Below are 21,753 nucleotides of genomic sequence, written 5' to 3'. Positions count from 1 at the left end.
ATGTGAACACCAGCGACCTCTCACAAGTCTGACCTGTGGAAACCCACAGGGCTTCAGGCGGAAAAGGCTGACCTCATGCACTGTAAAATTAAATACAACTTGTTTCACTGCGCAAAGTTAAGAACTAAGAGTATTACAGAGAGGCCTCTCATCTGCTACACTTCTCTAGTGTGTTGAGCTTGTGATCAAAATGAAAGGTTAAACCGTAAGCGCCGCCTACACCAAATCAAAACACATCGTGCCGAACAGATAGAAGCTCACCCTGAATCAACAGGCACAACCTGAGAGACAAAAATCAGTTTGCAGGCATGAGGACGGGAGCGAATAAAAACTGACAGACAGCTACCTCAGGGGACATCGCTACTCTAGCAAGAAATAGAAGGGGGGGGACCGGACTGGCAAAGCGCTCTTTGAAACATCACAGGGGGTACTCGGGGATTGCGGGGATAACAGGCCTTTTTAGCTGAACTGGAAGTGATGTCATCAAGAGAGGGGTACACAAACAGCTGACAAACATAAACACTGCAATGTGCATGTCCTGTACATGCCTTAGAGTATACTTCTGTTCTCATTACTTTAGTGGTTGGTGGTTCAACAGAATGTTAACATGAAATAATCAGACATTTGCATCATTACAGAAGTCCCTTGCAATCTGAAGTTTATTGACTCTCTTAGTTACATCTCCCATGATAGTACCTTTGATCTGTCAGCAATTGGATTTTTTTTTTTAATGTAAATGGTTCAATCCTGTGCCCAATGTTTTTCACCTACAACAGCTACACCCCATTCGAGGGTCAGAATTCTGGGAGCTTTCTCATACTGGATGTAAATATATACAATAATAACTATATCTGAATTATCCATGATGCACACTGATCGATATGCAGTAGCAAAGTGACATTTTCATTTCTGTGGAAATGGTCAACTGCTCCTCTCAATATCTCAGCTCACGTGAATATTAATATGTTTGCCGCATGACCTTTTCACCATATAATATAGGCACTGAGAGAGAGTCAACATTTTCAGTCCTTTATTTACATTCTATATGCACATACATTTTCATCAAGATGAGGTTCCCATACTTACCATCCATCAATAAATCATTTTTTATACATATGATATTGTTTTGAATGACTCAGCATGAAATATAATCAGTAAAGCTGTACTGCAATGATGAGTTTTGAGTCTTGGATTTTAGTATTGTTTAATGTAATCAAACGGCAGTAACACTGCCCTATAGATAATGCATGTGGTTGAATTAAAGGGGTGAGGGTCTGCAATTCCTGATTGCACTTTTTATGGAAACTGCATACTTTCTTAACAGGTAGGTATAAAAACACAACCAATCTGAGGAGGAGGCAATTCAATACAGTTCATTATGTTCGAATCAGCACTGCATGAGTTAATCTTATTTGTGGTCAACTAAAAAAACCTGTTTCCCCTTTAAACACTGAAACATCAAAACACACCTGGTACATTACTTAAGAGGAAGAGAATATAGAATTTTTTTTTGAGTATGTGAACAGGCGGAATTCTGAGAATGCTGTAATTTGATTGGGTCTGTGTGCAGGTGGAATTTTCCATTCTTGGTTGTTCGAAAGCTGAAGTGGGTAGAGACCTAGCCTAATTAGTTGGCAGTTGTTGTAAATAAAATCTTTGCAATGTTCACCTGCGATATACCTAGAGGAAATATCAGCAAGATTACTCGGTGGAGAATGTACAACACCACATTTTGGCCACATCCACCTAAGTCTAAACACTGTCTGAGATTTCCAACATCTGGAAGAGTTAAGTCACCCATAAGGAATGGCACAGAAATCACTAATACTCCTGCCAGCAACCTAAATTGCCTGATTTCAAGTTCCCATACATGAAAATAATGCAAAGCACTGAACTCCTCAGCCAAGCCATTTAAAGTAATATAAAAAGAATAATATATTCTTTACAGGGTTTGGTCAGAGCATATAATCAAGACCTCCTGTTAGTGTTTCCCAATACATACCTCCCTGCTGATAAATAGCATATATCACTCTTCAAGTTATATACAGAAGAAATCTTTCCAGCTCAGTGTCAGAAGCAGGGGAAAAACCAAGGACTGGCTTCCAGATAAGCACATTCTATTGCTTATTCAGTATCCACGTGCCAGACTTTCGATACGCAATTTAGGGTTGACATCTCTAGAAAATTGCATTTCTTAGAAGTAGGATTTAAAAGAGTACATGCATCCCATCGTAATGAATCAGGGCAACAGCAATGAGAGCGCTCTTAAAATATGTCTGTGCAAATCCCGCTGCATTCAGTGTCAGGATTTTGAATGTCTACATGAATGAGTACGAAAATTAGAGGGATGCACCAATGCTGATGGACGAGAGTTAAAACCAATCAGATATAAAATATTTTAGTTCCCAGGTTAATTTTGAGACACACTGCAGTAGTACCAGTTTGTTTCACTTTTGGTAGTACCTTCCATAGCACTGCATTCTAAAGCATACTCACGAAAAAAGGGATTTTGTAAAGGACAGATCCGGCTCCATGCATTGTATTGGTATTTATCCAAAACTATGATACAGGGCATACATATTTTTTCGTTTGCATTACAATCACTTCTTTGCTTCTTTCATGTGTTTGTGGAATTAAACAACTTAATGTGGATAGGAACAAATCTTTTCATGGTTGGATCTTTTTACCATTCAATGGAAAATCACTTCCTCTAGCATATACCTGCTAAGATGTCTCATCAAATCCTTTGTCATGAGTAAAGCAGCACAAGCCGACACCAGGCTCGGCGCCTGGAGAAAATACAGACGGGTGCACTTGCAATCCATGGGGTGCACTGAGGTTCCTCTGGGGGTACCCCTAAGCATCCCCATAACACCGGCCCTGGCCAACACCCTGACTGAATACTTCCATAATCTGACAGCTTTACTGCTTGTCAGCCTTTAAACCTTAAAACAACACAGAAAAATAAGATGGTTATACTGAATTGTTTTATGACGGTCTTCAGTTCTAACATTCTCTGAGGATATGAAATGCAAAAAAGTGTTCCAGCTTTATTCATTTTACGTATAAACTGTAGTTTATCGTTTATGTCCTTCCACTTATTACAAAGAGTAATGCAAGGAAACTAAGAAGACAATGACATTTTGAATAAACCAACAATTCCTGCACAGCGTGAAGCGCACAGAGAATAGCAAGAAAGTTGGGAATGCTTCATCAAAACCCAGGGCTGATATCATGTTTGCTTTCAGTATAGAAAAAGAATACCAGCAGAAATTCACTTGTACATCATTTCGGATGCAATACAAAATACATATATAAAAATAAAAATAATGAAATACTCTTTCCTAGTGATGGAGAAGCCTTGCTATTTCCCTGTCTCACATTTCACTCCATGGTTACAATATAGCTTTTTTTTTTTTTGGAGTGTGCGGTTTCATTAAAAAATAATCATCTCCCTCTTTTTATGCAATGAGGCAAAAAGTGTTTGAAATGACATCTGTTCATTCTTGCTTTGATGTGAAAGCTGAATAAATTGGAAGGGGGCTAATGGAGTGACATGCAGTACAGAAAGGCAGAATAATCTCGAGGAATAATCATTTATATTTATACTCCGCGACGCATATCACAACATGATGTCTGTCAGGAGAAGAAAACCCCATTTTCAGAGAATGTGCTATTCTCAGTGTAGCAGTGTCTGCTAGCATACGGATGTTGATGGACCCGCAGAAATGCAGGGAGGAGGCCTCTGGTTTTATGCAGTGTTCCCGGTGCACCCCTCCCATCATTAAAACAAAACAATGTGTCATTTTCCTGGCATTGCATTTTAATGAACATGACCAAGAAATGTAAATTTATTATATGGATCAACTGAATGAGACTATATGCCCGTTTTTACGGCCCTTTGTCTCATAGCTTGCCTTTTCTTAGGTCCACATTCAAATCAGGCAGTACATCACTTGATTTATTTGTTTAGCCGTCTGAGGTGTATAGTTTTTTTTTTTTTTTACCTGTTACATTACTGGTTAAAGACAAAGAACAAATGGTACCACCGCAACCAGATACACCCAAACACCGGACATGTTCACATGAAATGCAGAGTGTACCGGCCTACTCATTGAAGCACTGTGGATTTCTTGCACAAAATTGAAATGGAAATCTTTTCAACTTATGGGTTCAGGTCTTTCATTCTTGTGTTGTGCACTGGTGTTGCAGCAAATTCTGTTCTGCAATCGATAATGTGAGGACAGAATGACTCATCCATCAGACTAAAATGGCAGAGAGAAACCATTTCTGCAGTGGACACTATGTCAAGGCTGACATATATAAGCATACTAACCCGTATGGTTATTACCAGTACTAGCAATAAAGGACAATAGCCACTATTAAGGTTGCCAGGGTGATGCCCGGCCAGAGTCTGAATTCATGTTGTTTCCTTTAATTTACTGACACTATTGTGCAATTAATCAAAGATCATGTAATCTGTGACACGATACTATTGAATTCTTATATAATCTTACCTTGATGAAGGCAGTCTTTGTGCTGAGTGATTGTCTTCAATCAATCTAAATCAGCTAGAGTGCCTGACTTAGAGTAAAAATGTACTCATTTCCAAACAGTAATAATATACACCTCACACCCCAAAAATATGATACACAAACCAATCAGACTGTTATTACCTGGCCTTGCATTATGCCACCCCCCTCACAATAAAATATGTATGTGATTGGATGTGTTGGATTTCTGATGATTTTTTGCTGTGAGGGGCTAGTTGGTCTTCAGGGGATGCTGTGTGAGTAGAGTTGTAATGGTTCTGAATGGGCTGCACCTTGCTCCTGGACTCCTGTTCATTGTGACAGTCAGTCCATTGGGTTGCTCCTAAACAGGGGGAAATGCTGCTCTCCCCAGTCAAAGAGCTTCCCAGTAATTTGACTTCAAACTTGCTTGGAAGAAACAAGCCAGTAGAATACACAAGAAAAGTGCTCATTTGATGTAACCACTGAGAGAGAGACTTCTGGAAAAAAAAACTAATTCAGTGAAACAAACAAAAAAAAATCCATCAAATTAATTAAAAGAGTGCCGAGATACAGAGAATTTGATGTGCAAAATCTATTTATCTTTCAATGTGTAATGCTAATGAGGCAAAAACAAGCAAACAACCAATCAAGCCTTTCAGTAACCCGCGTATTTTCCAAAGGAAGCCGCTAGGTGTCACTATTCGGCCTCTCTCCAGTGAGGCGGCAAAAGCACAAACAATTTATCTCACTGCATTGCAGGTACTTAAATGCAATCCTGAACACCCTCCAAGGCCAGAGTTTGGGGGCGGAATAATTTGCACACCAGCAATATTATGCAACATGCTCGCAGGATGTGCAGATGCCACCAGAAATCGCATCCGCATGCCGCACAATCTCCGCAGTTGCCACAAAGTAATCAACATCATGCCTCCCTGCGTATGAAATACTGACCGAAGGGGCTTGACTGACTGATTGGGAGTGTTCCCACTGGTACGAAAAACGAGAGGAGACTGCTGTCATTCGGTCATTCAGTTCTCTATTCAGTTCTCTATTCTTTTTTCTCCCCTGCTGAAATGGAAGACATGTCTCAGTCCGACACAGCATCCAAATTTGCCTCGTTTGTTTCCCAAGGGGTACAGAACGAGCATGGAGGATGCAGCTATAGGTTTTTAAGAAGACTGGCAGTTGGTGTTCTTAAGTTACTGTTTATAGACAGTTCTTAAGAAGAACACCAATGGTAAGATGACGGTAAGATGCTAGGAATACCAATAATGGCGATACGTTTCCATGTGTGGTAACCAGCCTAAATGTATGTTTAAAACTGGTATCTGCTTTATTGGAAGCTTTGGGTCTGTTGATTCAATATGCGCACATAGACAGTCAGAAGCTAACAAACACCAGCAGGTATAAGAGTAGTTGGGAAGTATCACTCTTTTCATATCTCCTTAGGTCTCATTTGGATTTGAATTCAAAGGAACTCGTCCTAGACGTAATCACATCTGATGTATGGACTTCTGGTCACATGACAATTTTGGTGATTTTGCAATTTTCTAATGTACATAATTACACTTAGAGAAACAGTAAATACACATGGGATAAAGCAATGGCATTACAGCCCAGACAATTATCAGAATGATATTATTTGGGATGAATACGGGAAAGATGATGAAACGCAACAGTAACACAGTTAATTCCATGGATTTCACAGCAGGCTAACACACAAGGTTGTTATCCGCTAGCTAATCCACAACTAGCTGCAAACGGACTCACATTTCACAAACCATCTTTTTTCATATTCTGTTTTTGGCGGAACTTTCAAAACTGTCCATCACCTCCTCTATAAAATTCATTTAAAGGGCCTTTCAGCAGATGTTCTTATCTTGAGAAATTTATGCAGCTTACAGTTTTTACATTATCCATTTATACAGCCAGATACTTACTGAGGCAATATTGGCTTGAGTGCTTTGAACCAACAGCTGGGAATCAAACTGGCAACTTCTGGTTTATGAGCCCTGCTCCTTACGACTACACCCTGCCTACGGTCAATACAACCAGAATGCAACAACACTGCCCGTGGTGTGTCACAATGTGCCCTCACGGACCCCGCGCACCCCTCCCCCATTTTTAGCAAAGAAAAATGTTTCCACACCGGTACCTTGGAATGGGAATCAGTTTCCTCTTCCTGGGCGGAGCCGGAGGGGGAGGGCGTGGCTGATTTACTTCCCGGAGGTGAGGGGGAACCGTGGGTAAGGGCACTTCGCAGGCCCACCTGAGAGTGCAGCTGGGACAGAGCGCTCATGTGATGGGACAGTATCCTAGGTGATCGGTTTATCGGGGGGCCCTGATGGGCGGAGTCATAATGTGGGCCGTCTGGGTGAGCCATCTCCTGGATCTGGGTGAGAGAAGAAGAGGAACTTTACTAAGTTTCCCGTTCCCGTCTAGGGGTTTCTGCTGGGGGGAAGGGGGGGTGGGTTGTCTCTTTTTTGTCCAACCACTTACTCCTCCCCTCTCTGAGATTGTTGAGCATTTTGGACGGGAAACAGGCCAGCCAGGGATGCTACACCACTTAGCCAGCAATGCTACAACGCTTCTCCTGACTCGACACAAACACTACCCAGCATCCCCTCTGTCCTCTGGGTTAACTCCTGCTCAGCCAACCCTCCTATCTTGCTTCCAACAGCAACACTGTGCATTCCACCACGCCCACCAGAAGTCTGCTGTGACACGCAAACGACAGGTTTATGACTGCCTGAACCTCTCGGACGCCACTGCCCCCCCACCGCACGACTAATATAGACCGCTGAAAGATGAGTCAGAGTGTGGCCTCTCGCATGTTACCGTGTTCATTATTTCAAATGGATTAACAGATTTTTTTTCTGGCCCTTTGTCTCCAAGGGCCTAAAATAGAGTGCCGTCGGCAAAGCTCCTCCTTTTGGTGCCTCCACCATGAACAGCTGAGAAACAATCGCTTGCTTTGTATGGAGGCGGTCGGTGGCGCACTCAGTGCAGCTGTTCCAGGATCAGTCATTGGGGTCAGCGGGGGTCAGAAATGGCTGAATCCACAAAGGGCTCGAAAACAGTAGTGATGGTGTGTGAAACGTTTCTCAGCTTTGCACATCTTTTCTGATAGCTGGGACACTGTGCCTGTTTATACATTGCCCACACACTTGAAGAAAGTAGACAGTGTGAATATGATGGTTCACAATAAGTAATTCACTCCAGGACACATTATAGCAATTCCCAGTGCCCACCAGAGATTATACTGCACAACTGCCGTTATTTCCTGACCTAAACGATTCAGGAACATTGTGCCTTACCAAACCACTTTTTATCCTAGTGTCTGCCTCGAAACATCTTTCCGAAACCTCTAACTGAACCTATCCTGCTCCCCGAGGGAAATTAATTATAATCACAAGTGGGGAAGTCCCCTCATGGAAAACTTCTTAATCACATCATTCACCCAGCACCATTTTTTACGGATTTCTAACAGATTTAGTAGAGGGGTTTTAACCAAAGAACAAAATCAGAGGGCTTCACTCCAGGCTACAGACACTGCAGAGTTATTCAGACTCACTATCAACGCCACGTCATGACATGTGTCCATAACCAGGCATTAGAGGCCTTTATGCTGTTGCAGAGGTGCTTGTGTCAACATACATCAACTGAATTATACTTTAGACTTTGAATTCAGTTCCAAGCAGCATTCATATTAATGCCTGGGGAAAAAAAATCGTATTTCATATTCAGAGTGACTGTAACATTTCGAGAAGTCAAGCGGAGTAGCTAACTAATCAGCACAAATTGCAAAGTTGTGCCCTGGTATTTGTTAATCTGGTGAAACATTCATAAGTAAAAACTAATTAGATTAACACCCTGCTAACAAGATAAAGTTGGAAGGCCCCTGCAGATCAGATCTTAATAAACAGCGCTAAAGCATCTGTGGTTCAGGCCTGCGTCTGTAGCCGTTTTAATTGGCCCCCGTGGGCTGCTGGAAATAAAATGCAACGGCGGGTGAGGAAAATGAACATTGCCACTACACCGACTCCGTTTTACCCAGCATCAGATTCTCTCGTGCTTCCGCAGAGGGCAACAAAAGGCCGACCGAACAAAGGCATTCCTCCTCCCTCATTTCAAATTACACAGCACAACCCCCCCCTCCCCAAACCCATCCAAACAGCCCCCCACCTTCTCCCCCCCGACACACACAACATTTAAATAATAATTCAAAATGCCAATGCTCCGATTTCCAAACACGTTGAAGTGGCTAAAGCAAAAAAAAAAAAAAAATTCCATTAATTTTCCATTTTGTGTGGAGATGCCCTTTTTGTGGAGGCTTCACAAACCAAAAAGCATTGAAAAACCAATTAATCAAACATGAATGGGCTATCATTGCTAGAGCCCAGGCTATTTCCATAGCAACAGCCTGAGGGTAGAATCCTCACCCTTTAATCTAGGCCCACAATGTCTCTCCATAAACAACACAAACAGACAGAAGATGGAACAGAAAACTATCGGCCAGGTAGTCTGAAGAATCTATACTGGACACTTTTGCCTTGAGTCAAATACCAGTTGATGCAGTTTTAGGATATTAGGAAATTAACAAACACCTAGTGTGTTATTGGTTTTTATTCTCATGCTCTCTTAATTAATTCTTTCCTTGACAATGTGAGCCAGGAACTTTATGCTGTTTGATTTTGCCTTTACCTCTCTAAGCATTCAATCTTGCACAGTATCATACAGACATTTATATTCATTTTTAATAACATACACTTGAAAATGTTTCGGTGAAACAATTTGCTCATGAAGGGTGAAGGTGGAGGTTTTAAGCCATCATTATAATGAAAAAAGTATTTTGGCAGTATTCAGTGCCAAAAAGACTGAGTGAATGCTTTAAAAATTTTCTACTACTTTTAAAAATGAATTGCATCTATTTTTAAATTAAACTGTGAAAGGGAAAAGTATCTGAAGTACTGAAAAAAGACGGACCTCTGCTTACAGGACATTAGTATAATCCGACAGTATATTTCCATCAATGCTAAACCTCCTTTTGAATTAATATAATAGCAAACACAGTACTACACTTATTACCTTTAAGCATAAAGTTAGGTTTTAACTCCTAATGAGCCAATGGGTTTGTTTGTCTTGTCTTTTGGGCTGTTCTCAGCCTTCACTCCCTGGCTGCAGTCAGACCATGGCTAACAGCCAAAGCACATCACATGACCGCTGTTCAAACATTATGAAAGGATATTAGAATGGTTGGTGGTTGCCATAGGCACAGTATGCTAATTGTTTGATGTTGTCATCCACAGAAAGGGGGAAGCTGATGTCTAGGCAACCCGCTTTGTGTGCCTTTGTCCAGCACATCACTCTCCCAGGTCGAAAGGTGACAAAGGTATGGTTTCTGTTCTCAAATCCTCAGAAATGTTGTTTCAGTCTGTTTCTTAGCACCTCCAACAGGAATGTTCAATTTACTCCCTGACACACCAGGTGAAACCTTTTTAAAATGGTTCCAAACAAAGAAAATAAAATATATATAAAATAATAAGTAGAATACTCTACTGGTTTTAGTAGTGTATTTACTCTCCCTTTTACATGTTAATTGTTATGAAAATTTTTATTAAGGAAGTGCACTAGATATTTTGCATAAATTCCAATAAACCCAGATACCTAAAAATATTCCATTATGCATCAAGACACATGAAACCATAGTACAACAGACCATCCTTTGATTATTTTGAAACATATCCTGTTTCACATTACCATATAACTATAATATAACTAATAGGACAAGTGAGTACATATTTACAAACATATTCCAAAATAAAAAACCTAAACATTTTCTCCTCTCCGCCTTGCAGAAATCTGTAGATTTTAATGGAAAATATAATTTGTGAAATCATATACAGTATATCATCATATAAATCTGTTTTTGTATTGAGATAATGCATTGAACTCTCATAATCTCTTAACTGGAACATGAGTTCATATCTATGAACACACACACGTACACGCACACACACACACAAGCACACACACAGCACTATGCAAGTTGACCGTGTTGTTGTTATGGTAGCCGTGCATCTTGGGCAGGTGGACAAAGGTCTTCCAATTATATGCAGTTCTGTGAGCTGGAGATGAGAATTCAGAAAGCCCTTGTTCTTTTGAATCTCCTGACCTTAACTTTGAAACGGTTTCAATCTTGGCTCGGATCGCCAGCAGCATTTCATTTACCAAAGGAGATTCTCACCCAGGGCCTCGCTGTTAGAATCCGGAAGAACAACAGAGAGCTGAATGCTATGTTTGTACAATCAATATTCTGGATCAGTCTCGATTTACTGCTGTGAGTGATGGGATCCAATCTGTACATCCCTCAGTGTTTGTTTTCAATTATTTTTCAGTTATTTCAATTATTATTCTACAGTGATTAATTATTAAGCGTTCATTACTGCATTACTGTCCTGTGTAACCCACATGAAAGCTTGCAATGCAGGATGGGGATTAATAATAGACAAATGTTCCACAGGGAATATGAAAAAAGTTTAGTTGGCCACACTGAATACACAGCAGACAAAAGGTCCTTAAAACTGAGATTTTTAAATGCTTAGTTCATAAATGACATGAAGGGGGAAAAAGTCACTGTACACATAGGCAACGATTATGGCAAGGTTACCCTTCAGGAAGATGTTTCGTGCAGCGTATTTGTATGTCTACCCACACACTTTCCCTGGGAAACAGCCCTGGGTGTCCCTCTCCCCTCCACCGAACCCCCATAGAGAACACTGAACAGCTGAATGCAATAGAGAGAGCAGACCGAAATCATCAAGGTCCTCCCTGTGACCAGCACCTGTTTGCCACGGACACTTCCCAGCTCAAAGCCAGTGACAGCTAATGTCTCAGAGGGAGGTGTGATTTCACAGCTTTGCTTTTGGCTGCGGGCCGTACTCCACAGCAGTCCAGGGTATGTTCCTTGAGAGAACCACCCTGTACAGAGAAACCACGATCTGGCACGAGTCGGGGAGTGACAGCACGTCACACTTTCATTAACGCATGTCGAGTATTTCCCCGATCTGTTTGTGTATGCCTGGAGGTGGCGAGTTGGCACACAGTGCCGCGCCAGGTTGGTGAGGGGTGTGACATCACGGCTGTGTAGTGGTTGCACGTTTCCGGAATTCCAGTAGCATTTTAATTAATCACTGTATATACTGACAGGGGTCTCACGGGCACAAAAAGAATGTTCCCTTCTCTTTACTAATGCGCTGCGGGCTACTTCTCCTCACCAGTTTATCTTGGGCAGAGGCTAAGTGCACTGAACTTTGCGTCTGCCAAACCTTGCTGGCGGCGAGAAGAGAATTCCTGAGCAGACCAGAGGCTCCGCGCCCCCTCACGCTGTAGATATCTTGTTGGGAAGCAATAGCTTACTCGCACAGGTTCACAGTTGCTATTGTAAAATCACAGAGCGTTTAATTGAAACAAATGACTATAATAATAGAACATTATCCCTGCAGGCTCACAGTCATGGCAGCTTTAATTATTGCTGTGTTGAAGACTCGCCACATTGATCCTTCAAAGGAACAGCAAACACGTTTTAAGTAGAGGAAGTGGGACTCTGTCTCTCTCTCTCTTTCCCTATCTTGCTGTCTGTCTTTCTTTCCCTCCCTCCCTTTTCTCCTTTCTCTATTTCTCTCCCTCATTTTTCTTTCTCTCTCTCTGTTTTCTTTCCCTCCCTTTTCTCTGCCTCCCTCTTTTATTGCTCTGATGCTCCCTCCTTCTCTCCTGTTTCGCTTTCCTTCTCTTGCAGCAGCTTCTTCTCTCACTCCAGCAGGGTAGTGAACAGTCTCTCTCACTCTGTCCCCAGAACCGTCCACCTGTCCTGATAAGGCAGGTCCCATGAGACCCATCTGTAACCTGGACAGAGCATCAGTGCAGCAGGAGTTATGAATCTAAGCAAAACAAACCCACTTATTTTGACAGAATAATTTATAGGTGGGCACAGTACAGGAGAGGCAATTTTGTTCCTCCAACAAAGCATATTAAAACTGAAAATAAACATAAAGGTGCACACTGGAATTAATATATATCTGATTGAAAAATCACCTTATCAACAATAGTGGCTTCCATTTAAGAACACGGGGGACTCTGGTAGCCTAGAGACGCTGGAGCTGAGAACCAAAACCCACAAGCAATTTCATCTAGTCCTGTATCAGTGAACTATTCAGTTCTTAAGCTCTTAATGCACTCGTTTAATGCAGTTGAGTGAATGCTGCATGTGAAAGGCCCGGCTCTTCCCTTCAAGTTAAAAATCTGCTATCCAGATTTAATTGTTTACTGTTGCTGCTAATTCCGGGAAGACGGCTAATGCGACGTTCAAATCTCTTTGGCCGCGCCGCTTTAAATTATTCATTAGCCTTAACAACAGTTGCCAAAGGTAATTTAAATTAGTGCCCATGAATATTCATTAAATGTAATGAATACTGATTTGTTTTTAATGTTCAGTCCTTCAATACTTCAGTTCACTGCTGTCTATTTATACTAACCTGTTAACCCTCACAAAATTAAGTTGTTTTCTAATAAAAATTGTGTTTATTTATTTATAGATTTCTTCGTTGAACCGGGCTACACTTCCCTTCGGAGTCTTTTTCCCTCCAATAAAATACAGCATATTTCTTCCTCTGATGTTGAAAACGGCATTGCTGAGCATACATCTTTTTGCAATACGAAAACCCATTTAAAAAAGCATTCCACCTGTGCCATACAGCTGATTTATATAGAAATAGCCCCGCTCTCTCTAATACCTATTTTGTTCAAGGGCAACGGTGCAATTAAAATATGGCTGTGCTTTAGGCAAGTTTTGATGGATCTGCCATTTCACTTTCAACATTAGGATTCCTCATTTTCAGCACTCACTCCTATGAAGAGTTTGAAAAATCTTTTTAACAGAGAAAAATTGCATGCATTCTTGCAAAAAAAAAAAACTTCAAAGCACCTGATGTTCACTGTGCAAAGTGAAAAAAGAAAGTCTTTACTGTGACATTAGTGTGTGCTCAGCATGTCTGTTATTACATCCATTTCCACCCCATGCAAATGGCTTCTGAGCACTCTCTTTTTTCCCAGAATCGACAGATACTTCACTAGATTACACGGAAAGTGAGAATTCAGACCACCACATAAAACCCTCTTTCCATTTCCAAGACAGGGAAAATATACAATTGCCTTTTCTCAGAACCAGATGGGGCAGCTCGTAAGCTCAGGGGCTCGATGGTAAAAAGAAACGTGTTCCACACTGTAGTTAGAAACAGCTGGCGGCTCCACTCCCTGCTGTGAGGATCTTCCAATGGTCAAGGCAATTCGGCAGATTTCTGCCAAACCATCTCTCCCGTTCATCTAAGCACTAAGTGTCTCTTTTTCTCTTCCTTACCACAGAGTGACACAGGTTACCTGCTGCGGAAACTGGAGTTGATTAAAGTAATGCAGTTTTTTTTTTTTTTTTGTATTTGGTATAATAATGTTGACTTTGTACCAGCCACACGCGATCACTAACAGCGGTGCTGAACTAGCCAGCATCAATCATGCTATTTTTGGCATCGTGCACAACAGTCTGAAAGTGGAAATAAACTCAGGCCTCAAAATGGGGCCACAATGTTCAATAATGACTTGAAAAGGACTGCTTTTCTGTTGACCGCACAGCCAGACATATGCATCGCAGATAGGCTACTGGTGAATTTGATGGCTTGCACAAAACTGCAACCTTAGTCAGTGCAGCCGTACAACTTGTGGTTTGGCGAGTGCCAAAAATAGAAACGCACTGGTGTGCATTTAACAAGATTGGACAAATCCCCCAGCACGTATAATGGCACTGACTGTTATATGAACCAGAGAATTTGGCCACAGTCATGTTGGCAGTCCGTTTCCCCAAACCACGCTCATTCTGCTCATTATGCAAAACAGACACCATTCCGTTTCAATATTTAAACATCTTATCGCCCCCCCCCCCCCCCCCCCCCCACCCGGCGTAGACTGCACTCCTTATCGCTGGTGCTGTCAAAGGATCCATGCTTTCAAAGAACGGGTCGACACGAGAGTTGAGCGGGCGGAGCCTTGCCCGATATGACACAGCAAGTTGATGATCATCCCAAAAGTGAGAAGTGAAAGGGAGGTCCTCTCTTCTAATACCATGTCCCCTCCTCTTCAATCTCTCTTTCTCTTCCCCCCATGGAACAGTTTTGACAACAGTGGACTCACCCCCCACTCTTTGTAGCTGGGTCCGCCCTGCTTTTGACACATTTACTGTAAAACAAACCTTCCCCTGATCCTTTGCTTTGGCCAAGGATCCTGGGAAGGATTTTGTAGGCCAGTGGTGGTGATGACAGTAATGAACATCAGCTACATCACTTGTTCTGAGGAAAATTCATACTGATAGCTGCGGTTATGGCAAGCAGATGCAGTTCTGAGGTAGCCACTGGATGATGGCGTCTACAGTAAACCACAGTGAATGACTGTTGCTATCTCTGCAGATGGCCTAATTACTGAATAGATGTTCAGCCCTGTGTGCTTAACACATCTGACAATACCGCTCTGGCATTGTTGAAGCTAAATGTGTTGTGAATGGCTGTCTCATTATGAATGCTCCAGAAGGGGAGTGGCCATAGGACAGAACATCCATAGCTGAGACAAAATGAATGCAGTGGGCTGGTCTGTTTCTGTACTCTGCCATGTCCAACTGACTCCTTACCATCAGGACCGCAATGTGACGGCAAATGGACAGGACCAAGGGAACCCCGTTTAGATATCTATGTGGCCTCTCAGTAGGCAGGGTGTGTTGTTACACACCGAGTAAACGAGTGGATCAGCACAGCCCCGCACGGACAGGAGTTTACTGAGCGATAAGCCAAAGAAGCCTCAGGGTAAACACAGTGCACAATCCTCCATCATAACATTGTTTTGGGGAAGCCTGCGTCTTATCCACTGTGGCTGATTCTCTTTATATAAGGACCTTACACAGTGTAGCTTATAACAAACAACATATACACAGCAGAGGTTACTGAGAACGCTGCCTAGAAGGCTACTGCTGGTAATCGGTCATGTTCTGTTTGCCTTTTTTCCCTCCCTATTTTGCAAAGTATTGCCAAATGAGACAACCACAAGCAACAATGCAGGACGCCGCAGCAATGAGCACAGCATCTAATGAAAACGCAAAGACTGCAGCTGTATTTAGGACTGGTGAAAATTCCTGGGCAAACTGTTTTATGTTTTTTTGTACTGGAGCCACACGCACATAGCCATTCAATGCCTGGTATTCTCCCCTATCAACATACTATATTCTAAATTATCTTTGGCGTGTGTATGAGGCAACCTCCTGAAAGAAAAAAAACCAACCAACCTGAAAAAAAAAAATTTAGGGGCATATTGACTATGTTTTTGCCATATAAATGAAACTATGGCCCAGATACAAATATAAATTTTATATTATGGAGCAAATCATAAAATGATATTCTATTAGAATACTGGTTCTATTTATTTACAGTCCATGTCTATATGATTACAAAAAAATAATACATTCTCTGTGTACCTTCTCCTTTTATTAGCTTAATCCAAAGGCTAATGAGAAATGAAGTCTTTTTTTAGCATAATAAAAGTGAAAATAACTTCCATTTTCTTTAAAATATTTCTCAATATACAGCCGTGCACTCTCATCTCCCACTGCAGCAGAAAAAAGGCCCCCTTTCCCCCCAGAGATAATAAAAGAATTGAATTTTTCCTTATCGGTCATCTATTTTTTTCCCAGAGTAAGCTATTACTTGCTGCCTCCGGTTGCTAGGCAACAAGAAATATTAATAGCAGCTTTTATTAGCCCGGCTTCACCAGAGGAGTACTAAAATGAGGAAGAGGGAAAACATGAATGTGTTACATAAATCTTTAGACCTTTCAGGGTGCGCACAAGTCTCTGTTTGTGCGGTGATTTATTGCGACGATGGTTCATTTATGAGAAAAGAGGGTGTGAAATAGGAAAATGGAACATTACCCTGAAGGACTATTTGAAAATAAATAATTGCAAAGGTGAAAAGAAAGCTGTTTAAAAACCAGGGTTCTTTCTTGCCGAGATTTTATTGGCCTATTACGCACAGGCCAAAAAAAAAGAGAGAGAGAGAGTTGCATTTTCTCTCTTCCCCTCTCTCTGGAAGCAATATAAATTCATCAATTTACTATGAAGTATTCCCAATAAAATGTTTTGCGGCATGCTTTTCCATCAGAAACACAAATAGGAACGAAAGCACCTTTTTAGCCAACGGCCATAATACTCAACAAGATTTCCTACATAATGAATGTGGAAAAGGGCTAAATGTTGAGACAGCAGTTATATGTATCACATAGCAATGTTGTATTTACAACACAATACACATTCTGTAATTAATAATGTTGAGTTGTTACTTCATATCAGAAGCTTAAGATGTAGCATATAGTATCCATATGCCATATCAATGTACTTCTATTAATAAGCTTTCTTAAACATCATGTAAATACAATGTAATCCAAACTAATGTGGACACTTTAGAAACTCCATATTTACTCAAAATACTGTCCCTTTCTTCTCTTTCTTTTGCATCAAAGAGAAGAAATTTATGGCACTCAGAATTTCAATTGCCAGACATGAAAATTACACTCTTACCTAAAGACCCACTAATCCTGAGTGTTTTGGACATCACTGAGATCATTTCATGTCTTCAGAGAGGTGCCCTGCTTTGAAACAGTTCACAGTCGGTGAATTGGAGTCAGGTGTTGGCTGAAAATCTATTTCAGTCTTGTTGTCGTGCATAGCCACTGCTGGTATACGTAAATAAGGTTCGAAAGAAAAAAAAAAAATCTTCCATGGTTTGCACAGCCATAGGACAATGCAATGCGTTTTAAAATCTTTCTTAATTGCACACCTGACTATTCCTCCAACTGGATCCTTTCATAAACTAAGAGCCTCTTTGAAAGCGGCTTCCTTGAGTGACTGATTGCAAAGAAATTGTGCTACTTTGAATGAACACCTCTTTACATAGCAGTGGCTTCAAGATCGATATTCCAATTTCTCTCTCCAGTGCATTGCAATTGCGGGGGCATGTATTCTGACATGCAAATAATACACAAACTCTCTCCAATTCTCTCTCTCCCTCATCCTCTCTCTCCCTCTCTCTGGGTATATGCATACATATACACATATACACCCTGTTGTCAAGCTGTTATTTATCACAGTATGTTGTTATTGTCCAACAGCCAGACTTTGCTGAATAATTACCGCCCAACTTGAAGTGCAGATGCAGTAGATGCAATCTGGAAAACGCATTAGACCCAATTAAACAGGGATACACTCTCTGAAATGGGTGAGCCTTTCTTAGCATGAATATTTATAATACAAAGTTACATTTAAATTAGATGAAAGTATGCAATGCTGAATTATTCACAGAGCAATCCATTATTTATTTTGGTCAATTCTATGATTAAAGGATTAGTATGTGGATGCAATGGGGGTCTGAGCGCTCTCTAGTTAACATTTTCACATCATATGAAATAATCACTTTCAGGATGCAGAAGTCTGGTTTTTGACATTAATTAGAAAAAAAACTGCTTACATTATAAAGTTATGAGCTTTAATCGCTTTGGTTGCATCCTTCTAAGGATTGAACAAGGCAGTAGTTGAAAGCATTCATTCAAAACCTATTTTTACCACAGATTTGTTTTTGTATAGCAATGATGTGAGAGGGAGGTTTCATTAACCCTACAGTGGGCAGAGCTACAGTATTCTTTGAACCACTGACTAAAATGAACCAATCAAAACACCTCATTTTCCATAGAAAGAACATGTTTAACACTGATGATGTGTGATTGGTCTATCCATTTTGAGGGCCATGAAGGCTCACTCTTCACTCACTTATATCCCAGGTGCTTCTTGGTAGTCTTGGCCTGTCGGACAGAAGGTGAAAAAAAAAAAACCCGCCACTAAAATGTGCACCAACCCAGCTACCATCTGTGTGTATCTGATCTGTTCAGTCTTAATGTGGATGTTAAACACCTAATCCATCTAAAACCTTTGGGAGCCGTCCTGACATTTATGCTTTTAGCAGAGGGAACGAGAGCCTTGTAAACCATTACTGAAAGCCACGTGCGGTGGACACCGTCAGCTGTGCAGCATCAAGTTCATCTCCAAAAAAGTTAAAAACCGCAAAACAATGAGCCAGCACAACTCCTAATGGACTGGAAATGGACTTCTGTTCGAAAAAGGCATACAATTACCTGTTTCAACTTTAGAGGACACATGCTGAAAAAAAACCTACCCTTCACTTCGAGCTACGCCAGGAAGCATAGCCTGAATACTGAAACCTTAAAACTGAATCCATCAAGAAAAAAGAAAGTGTATCTCGCTAATTAAAGGTCTCTACGATCTCATTTCTGCATTTGCCCATTTGCTCCTGCAAAGGTGATAGGTGGCAAGTACACTACATAACTTGCAAAATTGTCTGCTCAATCAGGGGCTTCATGGGAACATGCAGTCATAGCAATGTAATGTTTGCCATTACTTAACGCTTTGCTCCATAGTGATAAAGAAAACACATGCTGATGTAGCCAGCTAAGGGAGCTATCACTTGTGGGTCCCATCATGCCTTTCCAGAGTTCAGCAGGAGACAGAAGACGCAACCCTGTTCCTGCTGTTCCAAAAGAAGCCGCCAGAGCCCGATGTGACTCACATGCTAATTACTTTTGCTTTCACACCTAAGCTTGTCTGCTGGTTCCTAAAGCATTGTTCCACATGAAATTTGTGAGTGTGAATGGGGTAATTGGGTCATGAGCTTTGCTCAGAGTAATGAGGCATTTCCTTACAGTTTAGAGGCTGAAGACTGAGGCAATTTAGTATCCGGCTTCTGAGAGCCTGCTGTACACCCTCTGACCTGGTTTTCAACGACAGTGCCATGGTCCATAACATTCCTATCTTAAAAAAAAATAAATGTTGGCCTGTTTTTAAATGCTGAAGGTGATTTTATAATTAGACAGCTTTCTGCATTATACTTAAGGACATTTGATCAATGCAATGAACCACAGATAGGGTACTGTCTTCACAACTCTTAATATTTTGTGTCTTTTTCTAATTATTATGATGTCATTATCTAGAGTGACTTTTTATGTATTGTCTGATGCAACTGGATATTTACTTAAGAAAGCAGTCTTGCTCAAGTGTGAAAAGCAAACCTACAACCTTCCATTTACAAGCCTTTCGTGATTCAAAACTAGAATTACATGTGCAAGATGCCCCTGGCCTGTGTGACATTTATGTATGGCCCTTTTAAGTAGTTCAATTTAATGCCCAAATGACCTAGCAACTTAAAGCATTTGCAAACTGTTGGACAATAGTAAAATCTGTAATGGTCAGCTTGGTGTCAATAGATCAATGGCCTAAGCTTGCTCATTATGATCGTTAAAGCCTGGATTCGAACTTGTGAGCATGGAACTGTCAAATCAATGAAACCCCCGTCTAGAAGGTTTTGGCTCTTGGCTCAACGTATTCTCTGGGGGTTTTTCATACTGGCAAGATCACCATGGCAACATGCATATGCAAACTAAACCCTTAAATGCAATTATTTGCTTATGATATGCCTTTATCCAGGGTGACGTGAGCAACTTACATTTTAGCTTCACATGTCATCTTTTCATGCAGGACGACAACGCTTCAGCAATTCGGCACAGCCAGCTCAATCTGGGGTACAAGGGCAGTGCCCCACCCGGGACCTGAACGTGCAACCCCCTGGTTCCGAGACCCCCGTTCCCTAAACGACACGTGCTGCAGCCGCCAATTCCTAAAACCATTCTCACCGCGAGGAGCCAATGCAGTATTTCTCCCCTTTCAGCAATGCAGTTTCCCCTTTCAGCAGTCAGCGAGCTCATGTGATGAATCTCACTGATGGGAACAGATCTCACTGCAGCCCTGCACTGGCATAATATCTAATTTCCAAGACTGTCAGGAGCAGAATGGCTGATGCAAGGGCAGATGACGTCTAATGGATTTTTTTTTCCCCATTTGAACATTTCTTGCACTCTACTCTTCTCTATCTGTGTGGAACAAACACACAGACCAGATTGAATATGCGCTCTGCTCTGCAGAGGTTGGTAGAACAATTTTTAGCCGAGTGTTATTGAGAAATTCTGGTTGTCTAAAAAGAAATACTGAAAAAAGTCCGCAATCCATTTTAGGGAAATAGTCTACCAAAAAAAATAATAAATTGCTTCTCTGTTTATTTTGTAGTGTCTTTTTTCCAGTCCGGCTATTTTTCCCCCACAGTATTCTTGAAAATATACTTGAAGCAATGTCAATGGTAATCAGTCAAGGTCAATAATCTAATATATTGTATACCCTAACATTCCAGCTGCATCTTGGATGACATTTTGTTTTTTATGACTCCCTCTGACCCTATACTTCACTTGTACATGGTGTCCCATACATTCCAACATTCCGTTTACATTATTTTAAGAAACGTTACACTGTACTTGGACGGACAGTACATCGTGTTTTTCCACTGTCCCTTCCCTTTAAAACAAAAAGCGTTCCAGCCAGTCCTCTCCAGGAGGACGTAAGCGATGACCGGGTGGTGTTGCGATCTGCCCCGCAGGCACTGATGGGACGAGAGGGAAGAGAACCCCGGCAGGACTCACCGAGTGCATCTGCCCGGAGAGCAGGTGGCCCTCCTGGCCCAGCATGTTGGACATCATGATGGCCGGCAGCTCCGGGTAAGAATACGGGTTGATCAAGCCGTTGTGTGGCAGAGAGTGGCAGAGGTAGCCCGACTCGGGGTCCATCAGGTGGAGCAAGGAGGGGTCCGGGTGGTTGGGCGGGGTGATGGGGGGGATCTCGTAGTCTTCGTCGCCTCCGGCGTTTCCGTTGCCTGCACCCTGGCCGGCGTAGTTCTGGAAGGAGATCCAAGGGACATGTGACTATGCATCATATATGGTGAGATTTAAAAAAGTACCTCCTCTTGGGTGATCTAAAATGGACCCGTTCAAAGAGAACGAAGAAACTCCTCCAGAAAGTGATGAACAATGACAATAATATCAGTGAGGAGAAAAGAGTTAGCAATATAGTGCCACTGGTCCTATTGCTGTGCCTACTGCTACCACTACTATTACTACTACAGTAATAACCCTGAATTAACTGAGAGGTTCTTGCTCTCAGCATCGACTTTGATGTTTGCTTTTGATCCCTTGTTAGGAGAAG

The 21,753-nt window shown here is 41.5% G+C and overlaps 1 protein-coding gene across 5 annotated transcripts in view; it reads right to left on the bottom strand.

Moving 5' to 3' along the window:
- Positions 1 to 21,753, bottom strand: part of LOC118781403 (TOX high mobility group box family member 2-like) — a 109,403-nt gene that overhangs the window by 15,401 nt on the left and 72,249 nt on the right. For 4 of the 5 annotated variants that reach the window (XM_036534430.1, XM_036534428.1, XM_036534431.1 and 1 more), the window contains 2 exons: positions 21,195 to 21,446; positions 6,670 to 6,906 (listed from right to left, as the gene is read on the bottom strand). In XM_036534430.1, coding sequence (XP_036390323.1) covers positions 6,670 to 6,906; positions 21,195 to 21,446 — 489 coding nt within the window. The remainder of the gene's footprint in view (positions 1 to 6,669; positions 6,907 to 21,194; positions 21,447 to 21,753) is intronic. The other variant, XM_036534432.1, reaches the window with a different exon arrangement.

Source organism: Megalops cyprinoides, chromosome 7 (assembly GCF_013368585.1).
Source record: "Megalops cyprinoides isolate fMegCyp1 chromosome 7, fMegCyp1.pri, whole genome shotgun sequence".
Taxonomy (NCBI): domain Eukaryota; kingdom Metazoa; phylum Chordata; class Actinopteri; order Elopiformes; family Megalopidae; genus Megalops; species Megalops cyprinoides.
The sequence above is the reverse complement of the archived record's forward strand: the minus strand, read 5'-3'. Positions and strand labels throughout refer to the sequence as shown.